Source organism: Phascolarctos cinereus, unplaced genomic scaffold (assembly GCF_003287225.1).
Source record: "Phascolarctos cinereus isolate Bilbo 61053 unplaced genomic scaffold, phaCin_HiC Scaffold_5;HRSCAF=322, whole genome shotgun sequence".
Lineage (NCBI taxonomy): Eukaryota > Metazoa > Chordata > Mammalia > Diprotodontia > Phascolarctidae > Phascolarctos > Phascolarctos cinereus.
The window spans coordinates 34074720-34087106 of NW_027555958.1; the positions used below are offsets into that span (position 1 = coordinate 34074720).

General features: G+C 52.2%; 1 protein-coding gene across 2 annotated transcripts in view; it reads left to right on the forward strand.

Annotated features, from left to right (window-relative positions):
- SEZ6 (seizure related 6 homolog) overlaps positions 1-8156 on the forward strand; it is a 38744-nt gene extending 30588 nt beyond the window's left edge. The window contains exons 6-16 of one of the 2 annotated variants that reach the window (XM_078154794.1): positions 208-374; positions 1341-1535; positions 1768-1906; positions 2430-2626; positions 4777-4971; positions 5992-6183; positions 6484-6681; positions 7011-7046; positions 7499-7616; positions 7694-7796; positions 7951-8156. In XM_078154794.1, the coding sequence (XP_078010920.1) occupies positions 208-374; positions 1341-1535; positions 1768-1906; positions 2430-2626; positions 4777-4971; positions 5992-6183; positions 6484-6681; positions 7011-7046; positions 7499-7616; positions 7694-7796; positions 7951-7983 (1573 nt within the window). In that variant the 3' untranslated portion in view covers positions 7984-8156. The remainder of the gene's footprint in view (positions 1-207; positions 375-1340; positions 1536-1767; positions 1907-2429; positions 2627-4776; positions 4972-5991; positions 6184-6483; positions 6682-7010; positions 7047-7498; positions 7617-7693; positions 7797-7950) is intronic. The other variant, XM_020963219.2, reaches the window with a different exon arrangement.
- The last annotated feature ends 4231 nt before the right edge of the window (positions 8157-12387 follow it).

The following is a 12387-nucleotide window of genomic DNA, read 5'->3' on the forward strand; positions in this document are numbered from 1 at the left end:
TACCCTCAGCTGTTAGGGCCTCCCCAAAATACTACCCTATAATTTGCAAATATTGTGTGCATAACTCTATGCGGAAGAATGTAAGCTATCTGAGGGCAGCCTTTTTGTCTCCCTAGCACCTGTACAGTACCTGACTAGTATATAGTAGGTGCCTAATGCATGCTCGTTGGTTGGTTGATTGACTGATTGACTGCTGGGGGTTCCCAGACTCACCATCCGAAATGGAGACACAGTAGAGGCCCCCCCCGTGTACGACTCCTACGAGGTTGAATATCTGCCCATCGAGGGCTTGCTCAGTGCCGGCCGCCATTTCTTCGTGGAGCTCACTACAGACAGCAGCGGGGCGGCAGCAGGCGTGGCACTGCGCTATGAGGGTGAGCTGGGCTTCCTCGCCCACTAAGGGGCCCTGCGGCTTCGCTTTCTCTTCTTTCTGCTCACTGGCGGTCTCTACCACCCATTGTCTCTGTCATTCACCATCCTTCCTTCTCTCTCCATATCTCCCTGTCTCTGATCATCTACTTCCTGCCTTCTGTCTATCCCAACCTCCATGACAATGACCTGGTGATCGCTCCTGCTCTCTCTCTCTTTCTCTCTCTCTCTCTCTCCCTCCCCCCCTTCTCTTTCTCTCTCCCTCTCTCTCTTTCTCCTTTCTCTCCCATCTCCTTTCTCTCATACCTCCTTTTCTCTCATATCTCACCTTTCTCTCTTTCTCTCATCTCTCTCCTTTTCTCTCTCATATCTTTTTCTCCCATATTGCCTCTCTCTCTATCTCTCTCCTTTCTCTGTCTCTGTCTCCTTCCCTCTCATTTTTCTCTCTCTCATCTTTCTCTCTCTGTTTCTGTGTGTGTGTCTCTGTCTCTCTTTCTCTCTCTTTGATTGCATTCCTCCATGTTTTGCCTAGCCCATCCCACCCTTTAAGGCCCAGTTTGGGGTTTTGATAGCCATCTGTAGGCACTTAGATCCCCAAGACCCTCTAATCACAAGGGGTGGTTTTGCAAGTTTCAAGGGATTAAACTCAGACCTCAGGCCTCAGAGAGGCCCAAGGAGATCTTCCTATATTGCCTCGCTATCTCAAAGCCTCCTCTGTTGTGGAATATTATGCCTTGATCCTCGAAGGTCCAAAGGGCTTCACTCTCCCTACCCCACCTACCTCTAACCCCAGCAGGATACAGCCTCTTGGGCTATAGAATGAGAGGTAGAGGCAGTAACAGAGATATACAGATAGTGAGGGACCCCACTGGAATATCCCTGTGGCCACTCCCAAGAGCTGGGTGCCAGGAAGGCAGAGAGGGCGATGGGAGCCAGCCCCTGTCTCCTGAGGCAGCCCCCATGGCTTGCAGCCTTTCAACAGGGCCACTGTTATGAGCCCTTCGTGAAATACGGCAACTTCAGCAGCAGCGCCGCCTCCTACCCTGTGGGCACCACGGTGGAGTTCAGCTGTGACCCTGGCTATACCCTGGAACAGGGATCCATCATCATTGAGTGCATTGACCCCCATGACCCCCAGTGGAACGAGACTGAGCCTGCCTGTCGAGGTCAGCAATTGAGGGAAGGCTGGGGAACCACAGACAGGGACTGCCACGAGGGCACAGATATGGGTGGGCACCCTGGGTGCTGGGGAGAGCCACACACTCGGGCAAGGAGGTGGTCGGGTGGGGCAGGAGAGTAGATACCAGTGGTGGGGCTGGACCAAAGGATGGGAACCACAAAAAAGGAGCTGGCAGAACAGTAGGCCTAAGCCTTAGCCCCCTGCTCCTCTCCACCAAGCTGTGTGTAGTGGGGAGATCACAGACTCCGCTGGCGTGGTGCTCTCACCCAACTGGCCGGAGCCCTATGGCAAGGGACAGGACTGCATCTGGGGTCTGCACGTGGAAGAGGATAAACGTATCATGCTGGACATCCGTGTGTGAGTGGGCTAAAGGTGGGACCAGGGGAAGGGGAACGGAGGGCACCCCAAGCCCAAAGAGAACCAGAACAGAACAGAAAGGTCTGGGTTAATCAGAAGAGACAGGAATATTCCTGAGGATGCAGAAGAAAGAACCAGATTCAAATCCCACCATTCACATTCAGCATATCTGTGGCCTTGGGCAAGTTACTTAACCACCATCTCCACCATCTCTGCCCCCTTCCTGGGCCTCAGTTTCCTCTTTGGTATAATGAGAGATTTAGATTAGATGTAGCTTCTGAAGTCCCTCTCTAAATGTACGAGCTTATGAGTCTAGGCCACTTATACTTCCCTGGGCCTCAGTTTCCTTTTCTGTAAGATGAGGGGGTGAGACTAGTCTAAGGTCTCTTCCAGCTCTAGGGCTGCGATTCCTAAGCCCTATCTTCTCCTCTTGCCCAGTGGGTTCCCTTGGCTCTCTGCCCTCAGTCCTGATGGCACTCACTTCTCCCCCTCCACCCCATCCTATCCCTTAACCTTGGAATAGGCTTCGGATCGGCCAAGGAGACGTGCTGACCTTCTATGACGGGGACGATCTAACTGCCCGGGTGCTGGGGCAGTACTCGGGAACCCACAGACACTTCAAGCTGTTCACCTCCATGGCGGACGTCACCATCCAGTTCCAGTCAGACCCCGGGGCCTCTGCCGTGGGCTACCAGCAGGGGTTTGTCATCCACTTCTTTGGTGAGCCCACCTCCCTTCCCAGCTTCACTCTCCCCCCACACTGAGAGGCAGCCAGTCCGTGGCATCAGGGAGGGCTTCCTGGAGGAAGGAGACCACTGAAAAGGGAGGGAGAGAGCATCAAAGAAGAAAGGGAGGGAAGATGGAAATGGGACGAACTGCCATAAAAAAGGGGCAGTGAGAGTGAGGAGATAAGATGCTCACACCTAGGAAGAGAAGGCTAGGGGGCACCCAAGGACAGCCGCCTGCCCAGTTTCTGAAAGGATATTATTGAGAAGAAAGTTACCCTCTGCTCTCCGTCTCCTCTGAGTACCCACTAAGAAAAACAATGCAGTCTCATTGCAAGAGGGGGACTTTAAGTCAGATAGCAGAAAGAACTTCCCATCGAGGCAGAGAGACACACAGACCACCACACTGTTCCACATATTCGGAACTGCAAGGGGCCTCAGATGCCATCAGTCCAACCCCCTCCCCCACTTTACAGATGAGGCAACTGAGACCTGGGAAGGCCAAGGGACTTGCCTGAGGCAGCACAGGGAATAAGAATAGTGGGATTCAAACCCGGTACTCAGACTCCAGAGGCAACAGGTTCTGATGTACTAATGATGCCATCTTACCTGAAATCTCACGAGTAATTAATGATGGAGCCAGGGCTTGAACCTACATTCTCAGACTCCAAAAACAAGGCTCCTCGGAGGCTTCCAGTAAACATTGGTTGATTGATGGGGAGAGGGTCAGACCAACATGATAGAGGGAAAGGAGCACTGGAGCAAGAGTCTACAGACTTGGTTCTAGGCACAGCTCAATTGTTAACTATCTGTGTGACCTTGGACAAGTCACCTCCCTTTGGTGGGCTCCAGTTTCTTCATCTCTGAAGTTTCTCACAGCTCTAACATTCTGGGGACAGGCCTCAAGAGAAAAAGGCGAAGCTGAGGTTAGGGAATGGGCCACTGGGTCAGGGGCATGGCCAGGGCCAGGACTAAAGGAACATGGCTGCATGTCTTTCCACGAAGGCCTTTAACGATAGATGAGACACAGTTGCAGCCCCACTCCTTATGCACACACATCATCTAGTGAGATACAGGTTCTAGGAGCAAGGAGGTGACTGAAGTGACCTGGGGAGGAGGGGGAGTGAGGGAGGAAGAGAGAGAGCAAGGAAGGAAGAGAAAAAGAAAAAAGAAAGAACAAAAGTAGAGAGGAGAGAGAGGGAGAGGAAGGGAGAAAGAGAAAAAGAGAAAGAAAAAGAGAAAAAAGAAAGAACAAGAGAGAAGAGGAGAGAGAGGAAAGGAGAAAGAAAAAGAAAAAAGAAAGAGGAGAGAAAGGGAGAAAGAAAAAAGAAAGAAAAAGAGAAAAAAGAACAAAAGAGGAGAGGAGGGAGAAAGAGAAAAAGAGAAAAAAGAAAGAATAAAAGAGGAGAGGGGAGGGGAGAGAGAGAGAAGGGAGAAAGGAAAAAAGAGAAAGAAAAAGAGAAAAAAGAACAAAAGAGGAGAGAGAGGAAGGGAGAAAGAGAAAAAGAGAAGAAAGAAAGAAAGAGAGAGAAGGAAGGAAGGAAGGAAGGAAGGAAGGAAGGAAGGAAGGAAGGAAGGAAGGAAGGAAGGAAGGAAGGAAAGAAGGAAGGAAGGAAGGAAGAAAGAAAGAAAGAAAGAAAGAAAGAAAGAAAGAAAGAAAGAAAGAAAGAAAGAAAGAAAGAAAGAAAGAAAGAAAGAAAGAGGAGATGAGAGAGATGGAGGCAGTACAGTATATTGGAAAGAGTATACTGATTTTGCAGTCAGATGATCTGGGTTTAAATCCCACCTCTAATGCTTAATATTTATGTGACTTTGGGTAAGTTACTTAACCCACCTGGGTCTCAGTCTCCCATTTATAAAATGTTGGGGTTGGATTAAGATGGCTTCTGAGGTCTCTTCCAACTCTGGATAATCTAAGGAAAGGCGATGGAGAAGTATGAAGGCCACTAGAACACTGAAGTTGGCAGAGGTTGCCAACAGAGGGCAAAGGCTGGATAAAGAGGGGCACGTGGGCAGCCTTGAGGGCAAAGAGGAAGGAGGCACCAAGCCTCTTACAGACTGCATTGATGCCTGGGATAGTCTGTGACCACTTCGTTGTCCCTTCTTCCCCCATGGGCCCAAGCCCTGACATGCTTGTGTCTCCAGAGGTGCCCCGCAACGACACGTGCCCAGAGCTGCCCGAGATCCCCAATGGCTGGAAGAGCCCGTCCCAACCTGAGCTGGTCCATGGCACTGTGGTCACCTTCCAGTGCTACCCTGGCTTCGAAGTGACTGGAGCCAACACCCTCATGTGCCAATGGGATCTTACCTGGAGTGAAGACCTGCCCACCTGTCAGAAGGGTGAGTGGGCTTCCCTTCCCCGCCCCCACGTTTAGCTGGTCCCAGATCAGAAACAGTCAAGCAGATACAAAGGGGTAGAAACGTAGAGGCAGAGGAAAGCAAAGACATGAGGGAAAGGATCGGAGAGCCATGCTATCTATCAATCAATAAGCATTTATTAAGTACCTGCAGTGTGCCAGGCATTTCGCTATGCACTGGGGATGCAAAAAGAGGCAAAAGATAGTCCTGCCCTCAAGAAGCTTCCAGTCTAATGCCAGGTACAAGGGTCTAAGGCAGGGGTGGCGAACCTTTGGGTCTCAAGGCCACACGTGGCCCTCTAGGTCCTCAAGTGTGGCCCTTTGACTGCATCCAAACTTCACAGAACAAATCCCCTCAATAAAAGGATTTGTTCTGTAAAACTTGGACTCAGAGGGCCGCACCCGAGGACCTAGAAGGACACATGTGGCCTCCAGACCCACCCCTGGTCTAAGGGATAGCATAAGAGCTACGTCCCTGACTCCCAAAAGGACATGCTCATTTCCTCCTGTCTACCTTTGCTCAAGCTGTGCCCCCTCCCTGGGATGCCACCCCTTTTCCATTTGGCTAAATCCTATTCATCCACTTCAAATCCCACCCACACCCCCAACAAGCCTTCTTTGATGAGTTCAGTGATCTTGCCCTCTCCCTCCACAAACACCAGCTTTACCACTCATGCCAGTCATTACACTAGTTATCTTGTTATGTGGGTATCTCATTCCCTTCCCCCTCAACAGGATTTTAAGACTTTTACAAGTTGGGATCTGGTCTCCAGTCTCATTCCTTTGTGCTTTATCTATCACAGTGCCTAGAACTGCCCTTATTTACATTGTAAGTACCCAAAAATAAGTCAAGACAGAAAGGAAATAGAGCTAGTCTGGGAATCTGTACCCATGTGTGTCTGGGGAATGGGGCAGGAGGAGGGCAGGACCAGGCAGGAGATATATGCAGGCCATGCCCAGCCTCGGCCTCAGCTTGTTCTGCGCCCCCCCCCCAAACCTCCAGTGACTTCATGCCATGACCCCGGGGACGTGGATCATAGCCGCCGGCTCATCTCCAGCCCCAAGTTTCCGGTGGGTGCCACCGTGCAGTATATCTGTGACAAGGGTTACGTGCTGACAGGCAGTGCCATCCTCAGCTGCCATGATCGCCAGGCAGGCAGCCCCAAGTGGAGTGACCGAGCCCCCAAATGCCTCCGTAAGTGCCAAGATGGCACTGGGTGTGGGGATGGGAGGGAATGGGGGATTAAGGGAGGAGTATGCTAGTTTACCCTCACTCCTACCCTCTACCCACACACATGCCCTATTCAGAGTATGGGACAAACTAAGGAGAAAGAGTGGGGTCTCCCTTTGATAAGAAGCTGGAGTCCTGGTGCGAGAAGGGAGGGAGTGTTGTCCCCAAACCCTAGAAGCAGTAGCTGGGTTGGCAAAAAGATGAGGCTACTGCCAACAGGTGTTCAGTCCCAGTACCCTCACTGGACTCTGGCTGCCTTTGCAGTGGAACAGTACAAGCCATGTCACGGTCCTGGGACCCCCGAAAATGGTGTCCGCAGCCCTGAGAAGCGGCTGTACCCACCAGGTGCCACCCTCCACTTCTCCTGTGCCCCTGGTTACGTGCTGCAGGGAGAGGCCAGCATCAAGTGCGTGCCCGGACATCCTTCACAGTGGAGTGACCATCCACCCACCTGCAAGGCTGGTGAGCCTTCTCAGCACACCTCCCATTCCCACTTCTTGGCTGACTCTCTCCTCCCCTCCCCTTGTCCCCACTGAACAATCTCTTCATTATCAGTAGCCCATGACGATGTGTGTCTTGCTTCCAGAAAATGTCCTCATGGGCAGAGTTCCCCCTGGCATGCCCTTTTCTCCTTCAGCCCTTCCCTAACCTAACTGGCCTCAATTCAAGTGGAAAATCCATTCAGGCTCTATTTGGGTGAACCCTATGCCTGTCCCCCAAATCTCCTCATTCTTGGCTCTAACTAGATCACTGATCTCTCTTCCTTTTTCCCCTCCCAATTCTCATTCCAGCCTCTCTGGAGTTCTACAGCGGTCGCAGCTTGGACGGTGAGCCCCCACTCCCTCGTTTCTATACACACACACACACACACACACACACACACACACACACACACACACACACACACACACATTACTCTTGTCTAAGGTCTATGCCATCCCTGGTACTTAAAGTTTGCCTTTGCTAGTTACTGGTGGGGGAGGGAATCTCATGTAGCAACTAGGGAGTAAGAGAAGAGAAAAGGGGGTGGAAGGAAGACAGTGGAAGAAGCCGTCCATTATTAACCCACCTCATCCAGAAACAGTGATTTGGTGAAGAGGAGGGCCCAGGGCACTCATCAGGGAAGGCAATGGGACTGGCACTGATGCCAACAACAAAAGCCAGAGAGATGAAGAATGGAAAAAAAGGGAGTGGTGAAGATAGGAGGTAGACATCAGGAGACAAGAGGCCTGGTTTTCACGGACCACCGCCACCAAGCCCCTATCCTTTGTGCCTACAGTTGCCAAGGCCCCCACTACCACAAACTCTCTGGATGCCGCTCACGTGGCAGCTGCCATCTTCCTGCCTCTGGTGGCGATGGCATTGCTGATGGGAGGCATTTACCTCTACTTCTCTAGGTAAGTGTGACTGCCGTTGGCCTCAAGACACTTCCAGAGGCCCAGTGATGACACTCACCCATCCCTCTGTCCCACAGGGTCCAAGGGAAAAGTCCACTGCAGCTGCCCCTGGCTCAGCCCCGTCCCTATGACCACATCACCGTGGAATCTGCTTTTGATAATCCTACTTATGAGATTGGAGTAAGTACCCTAACAGAACCTACCCAACAGTCCTCATCCCTGGCTCCAGACAAGCATCTTTTCTTGAGGGGGAACCACTTTGTCCCAAAGATCCCTTTCCCCAGGAGGGTGGGGGTGGGCCAGGGTCTGCTGGGTGGTTTCCAACTCCCAGCAGTCTCTTTCCTTTGCAGGAGACAAGGGAATATGAGGTCTCCATTTAGGGAGAGGGGGCAGTCTGGGGGAGCCTACCCTGCCTGGCATTACCAACTGGTCGGCAGCTTCCCTGACACTATCTGCTGCCCTACCCACCTCCTGTACATACCACCTGGAAAGAGACTCTACCCTAGCCCTTTCAGAGCTGCACCTTCCCCCACCTGCACTGTCCACCACCACCCATCTGCCTGGGCACTTCTGCCTGCTCTGGGCCCACCTCTAAGCCTATGAGGGCATTTGCCTCTGGGCAAGCCAGGCTCAAGCACTATCTGGTCCCTGGAAGAACAGCCTTCTGCCTCTCTCCCCATCACCAGGTTTGGATCTTGGGGACTGGGAAGTCAGAGCATTTCCATTCAGTCTCTATGCTCTCAAACCACGAGCAAATGAGCTACAGGTAGGCCAGGTGGGTGGCAGCAACCTCTCCCTGTGTTCTTCACAGGCAAAGAATGGGGGCTGACCAAGAGGTAGGAAGGAGCCCACCCAGGTTTCATGTCTGCAATTAGCTCTGCCTTCTTAGGGGACGTCTATTCTCTGGATCTCCCTGGAATGACCCCCCCACCTCAATAAGCTTCCCCAATCCCCCTCTCCTATCCAAGGAGAGGACAACCACTCCTCTCTCCCAAAAGCCAGAAGGGTGGAAAGGAATAAATCCCAGGGACTCTAAGGGTTTGGGGAGTCCCACCCACCCAGGACTGGTTCTCCTGGGAATTGTAATCCATACCAAAGGGGACAACCCTATCCTTCCCTGGCCTGCCCCACCCTCTGAAGAGATTGAGTGTGTGTGTGTGTGTGTGTGTGTGTGTGTGTGTGTGAAGGGGATGAGGACAGGTGATATTTCCCCTGATGTGCTGGTTTATTATAAACATCCTTCTTTCCTAACCCAACCTTTCCCAACTCCAAAGATTTAATTTTCTCTTCCATCCACCAATATTTTTTCTTTCCTTATTTTTTTTTTGGGGGGGGAGGGATAGAGGCAAATAAATCCAGGAGATGGGCAGTCCAAAAGCCCAGAAAACTGGCACTGGAGGCAGAGGTCCAGCCTGCTCCAGTGGGGGACCCAAGGAACTGGTTGTAAGCCGCTTCGTACGTGTAAAGTGTAACATAGGATCTAGGGTCTGGGCTCCAGCCAGAGACCAATCTTTCATTTCTGTTGTTTCCTTATTAAAAAGGTGTTTTCAACAAAGCTGGCAGTCAGGTGGATGGTGTTTACTTGTTGAAAGAGTATTAGGGGGAGGGCAAAGGCAGACACAAAAAGGGAGCCCGGGCTTCTTTAAAATCACATGAATAAATGTTTACTGAGTGGCCATTATGCACAAAACCGAGGCTTTGAGACCCAGAGCCTCCCCACTGGGTAGGGGGAGATGACCGGCTTCTCCCCTGGTGGGCACTCCCTTTGGTCCAGGAGCCCAGATGCTTACCCAGTCCGTTCTACCCTTCCTTCCACTGGCACTGTTCTGGAGGCAACAGGCCAGACCCAGGACAGAAGCTCGGCACACCCCCAAGCACCTCGCCAGAGCTCCACCATTCTTGCTGAATCCTGAGTATCCTTTTTCTCAAGCGTGCAATGCAAGCTACCAGATCCATCTTGATGCTTACTAGCTGAGTGGCCTCAACTTCCATCCTCTGTAAAATGAGGGGGGTGGACTAGGATGAACTCTGGGGACCCTTCTAACTACAGATCTAGGATCCTCTGATCTCTCCCTCACTCATCCATCCCCCAAGGAACTGGAGACGGCCTCAATCCTATTAAGAGGGTGCAGTTACCTGATCAACCACAAGAGGTCACCTGCAAAGGATTCTGCTAGATCTGGCTCATGCTTCTGCTTCCAAGGCTGGGGCTTTCCAAGGGGGAGCTTCTTCTCACCCGGCCCACCAAGGCCCTCTCCTTTGCCCTTGGGGGCTACTCCTTTCTTCCCTGACCTGAGTGGGAGGTCTCCTGAGCAGTCTGGTTCCCTGCCACCTGTCACCAGAACAGCCTGATTTCCCTCATTAGCCCTCCTCCTGTTCCTGCTTGTGGCTGCAACTGATGGTGTCGATCAAAACAAACCCTTGATAGCTGGGCATGGTGCCAGGGGTTCCTCTTCTCCCTCTCTCCCCAGCTCCCCTGCCAAGCTAGTGCCATAGGGATGACACAGCAGCACAGCTGAACCCTCAGGGGCAGGAGTAAAGCCAATGACACCAGGGCATTTGAGGTCCCAACCTCAGAGAGCCCGTGGAAGAGTCCTTAAAAGTGGGCAACTTTTAGAGATTGAAGCTGGCAGCCTCTTCTCCCCCCTCCCACCACCACCAGCATGGCTATATGGCTCATTCTTTGCTCCACTCTGGGAAGAGCTTGCTCACCAATCTTAATCAGCACAGGGAGGGGCAGCAGAGAGGAGTAGTGAACAAGCTGTTTAACCCCCATAGGTGGATTCCTGGAGGCAGGACTTCCCAGAGGTCACCAGGCCACCTCCTTCCCTTGACATAAGTAGCCTGACTGAAAGAGGAGAGATTGGAACCTAAGGTCACATACTTGTGCTAATCTGGACTAGCAATTGGTTAGAGTGAAGCAACGAAGTCCAGTGGGGAGAATCATTGGATCCTAGATTGCCAGCTGGAAGACCTGACATCATCTAATCCAAACCCCTCATTTTATAGATGAGGAAAATGTGGCCCAAAGGAGGTTAAGTGACTTAATGTGACCCAATGTAGCATAAGTGACAAAAGGCAGAAATAGGATTTGAATGCAGGTCCTCTCCTTCCAAATTCATCAGTCTTTCCACTGCACCACCCTGACTCATAAGGCTGTAAAAAGGAGCCAGGAAAATTGAGTGCTGGTCCTAACTCTGCCACTAACTAGCAGTATGACTGGTAACTTCTCAGATTCTTTCTAGATTTAATGTTCTATGACTCTGTGTCCACCCTCCGGTGGACCCTCACCCTTGGGCATGACCTTTATTTACTCTTCTCAGTCTGTACTCCCAATCCAAAGTGTTCCCAAGCCCTAAGTGAAATAATAGTGGACAACACAGTCCCTATGGCCTTCAGACACCTATACGCCTGCCTCCCTTGGGGAGTGCACCCAGCTACTTGTTAACAATGCTCAGTTAAGGGCCTGACACAGCTTACAATCAACAACCCGTTCTGGGTCTCACTCTTGACCTATAGACTTCATTGGGAACCGCCGGTGGGGACCTCTATCCTTGACCGGGAAGGAACACTTACTTCTCAGAGACTACAAATCCCAGCATGCAGCACTCCAGCTCCTAGCGGACCTACAACCTTCTTACGTAGTTGTTTGTTATACTAACGGCAGCTCCCATTTCTACAGCACAACGCTCTCACCTTGCATGGCGATTGTGGGGAAAGCGCTTTACAAACCTTAAAGTGCAGTGCAAATGGGAGTTACCATAGTCTTCCAAAGCGCTTTGCTCTCGACCCTGTGATGCACGCAGATGGTGCACTATCATCATACCCGGCTTACGACTGGTTTCTTGGGCGAGTCTGGGCCTGCTGGTCGGCAAGCACAACTATTAGTGTCGGAGGCAGGATTCGAACCCTCTGAGTACCTCCTTAATTTCAGCGCTCTTTCAGTACTGTATTGTGCAAAACGTTCCTCGCCGCCTCCCGGACTACAACTCCCATAGTGCACGCCGATGCTAATAGACTTCAGTTCCCAGACTGCAATGCACTTCCCCGCACGCCCGGGGGCACCTGGTGCTTTGCATGTTGGGAATCCAAGTCCTCTGTAGGCAGATACTTCCGGCTATTGACGTGGAGGAGGAGCTCTCCGCCCCTGGCCTAGTACTGAAAAGCAGTTCCCGGGAACTGTCGTCCAGAGGCAAGAGCAAACGGAGCTCTCTAGTGAGAAACGTTATCACCGCCTCCCCCCTCCCCGTAAATACCGGGATCCTCGTCCTCCGATTAACTGTTCGAGCAGGGAGGGGTCAGGAATCTAGCTGCGGCCGTGGCTGCCGGTGCCCCTAGCAACACCTCTTCCGTCCCAATGTCCCTTTCCCCCCTTTACAAACATGGTAGCCAGATCCAGCGCAGCCGTCAGCGCTGGCGCCTAGCCAAACGGTACCGAGTAACATCACTAAAAACTCCGACCCTACCGACGGCCTAACAACCCCAGCCAGCACCAGAGCTTGTCGTGCCCTGCTCACCCAAGTCGGAGAGCTCCGAGGATATGCCCGTATGAGCTCCCCTTACCAAGATGGCGAAAGGAAACGCGCTCTCGTGAGGCGACAATACGCCTGCGCACGAAGCGGGTGCGGCTTTGGCAGGGGTAGGAGGTGGGGGGGTGGGGGCCCGGAGCTGGAGCTTTCAGCACGCCTGCGCGGGGGGCAACTAGCCCACTGACGCCGGCAGCTGAAGGTTTCCTCTATTCCTAGCGGCTGCGCCGTGAGCCTCGGGAGCC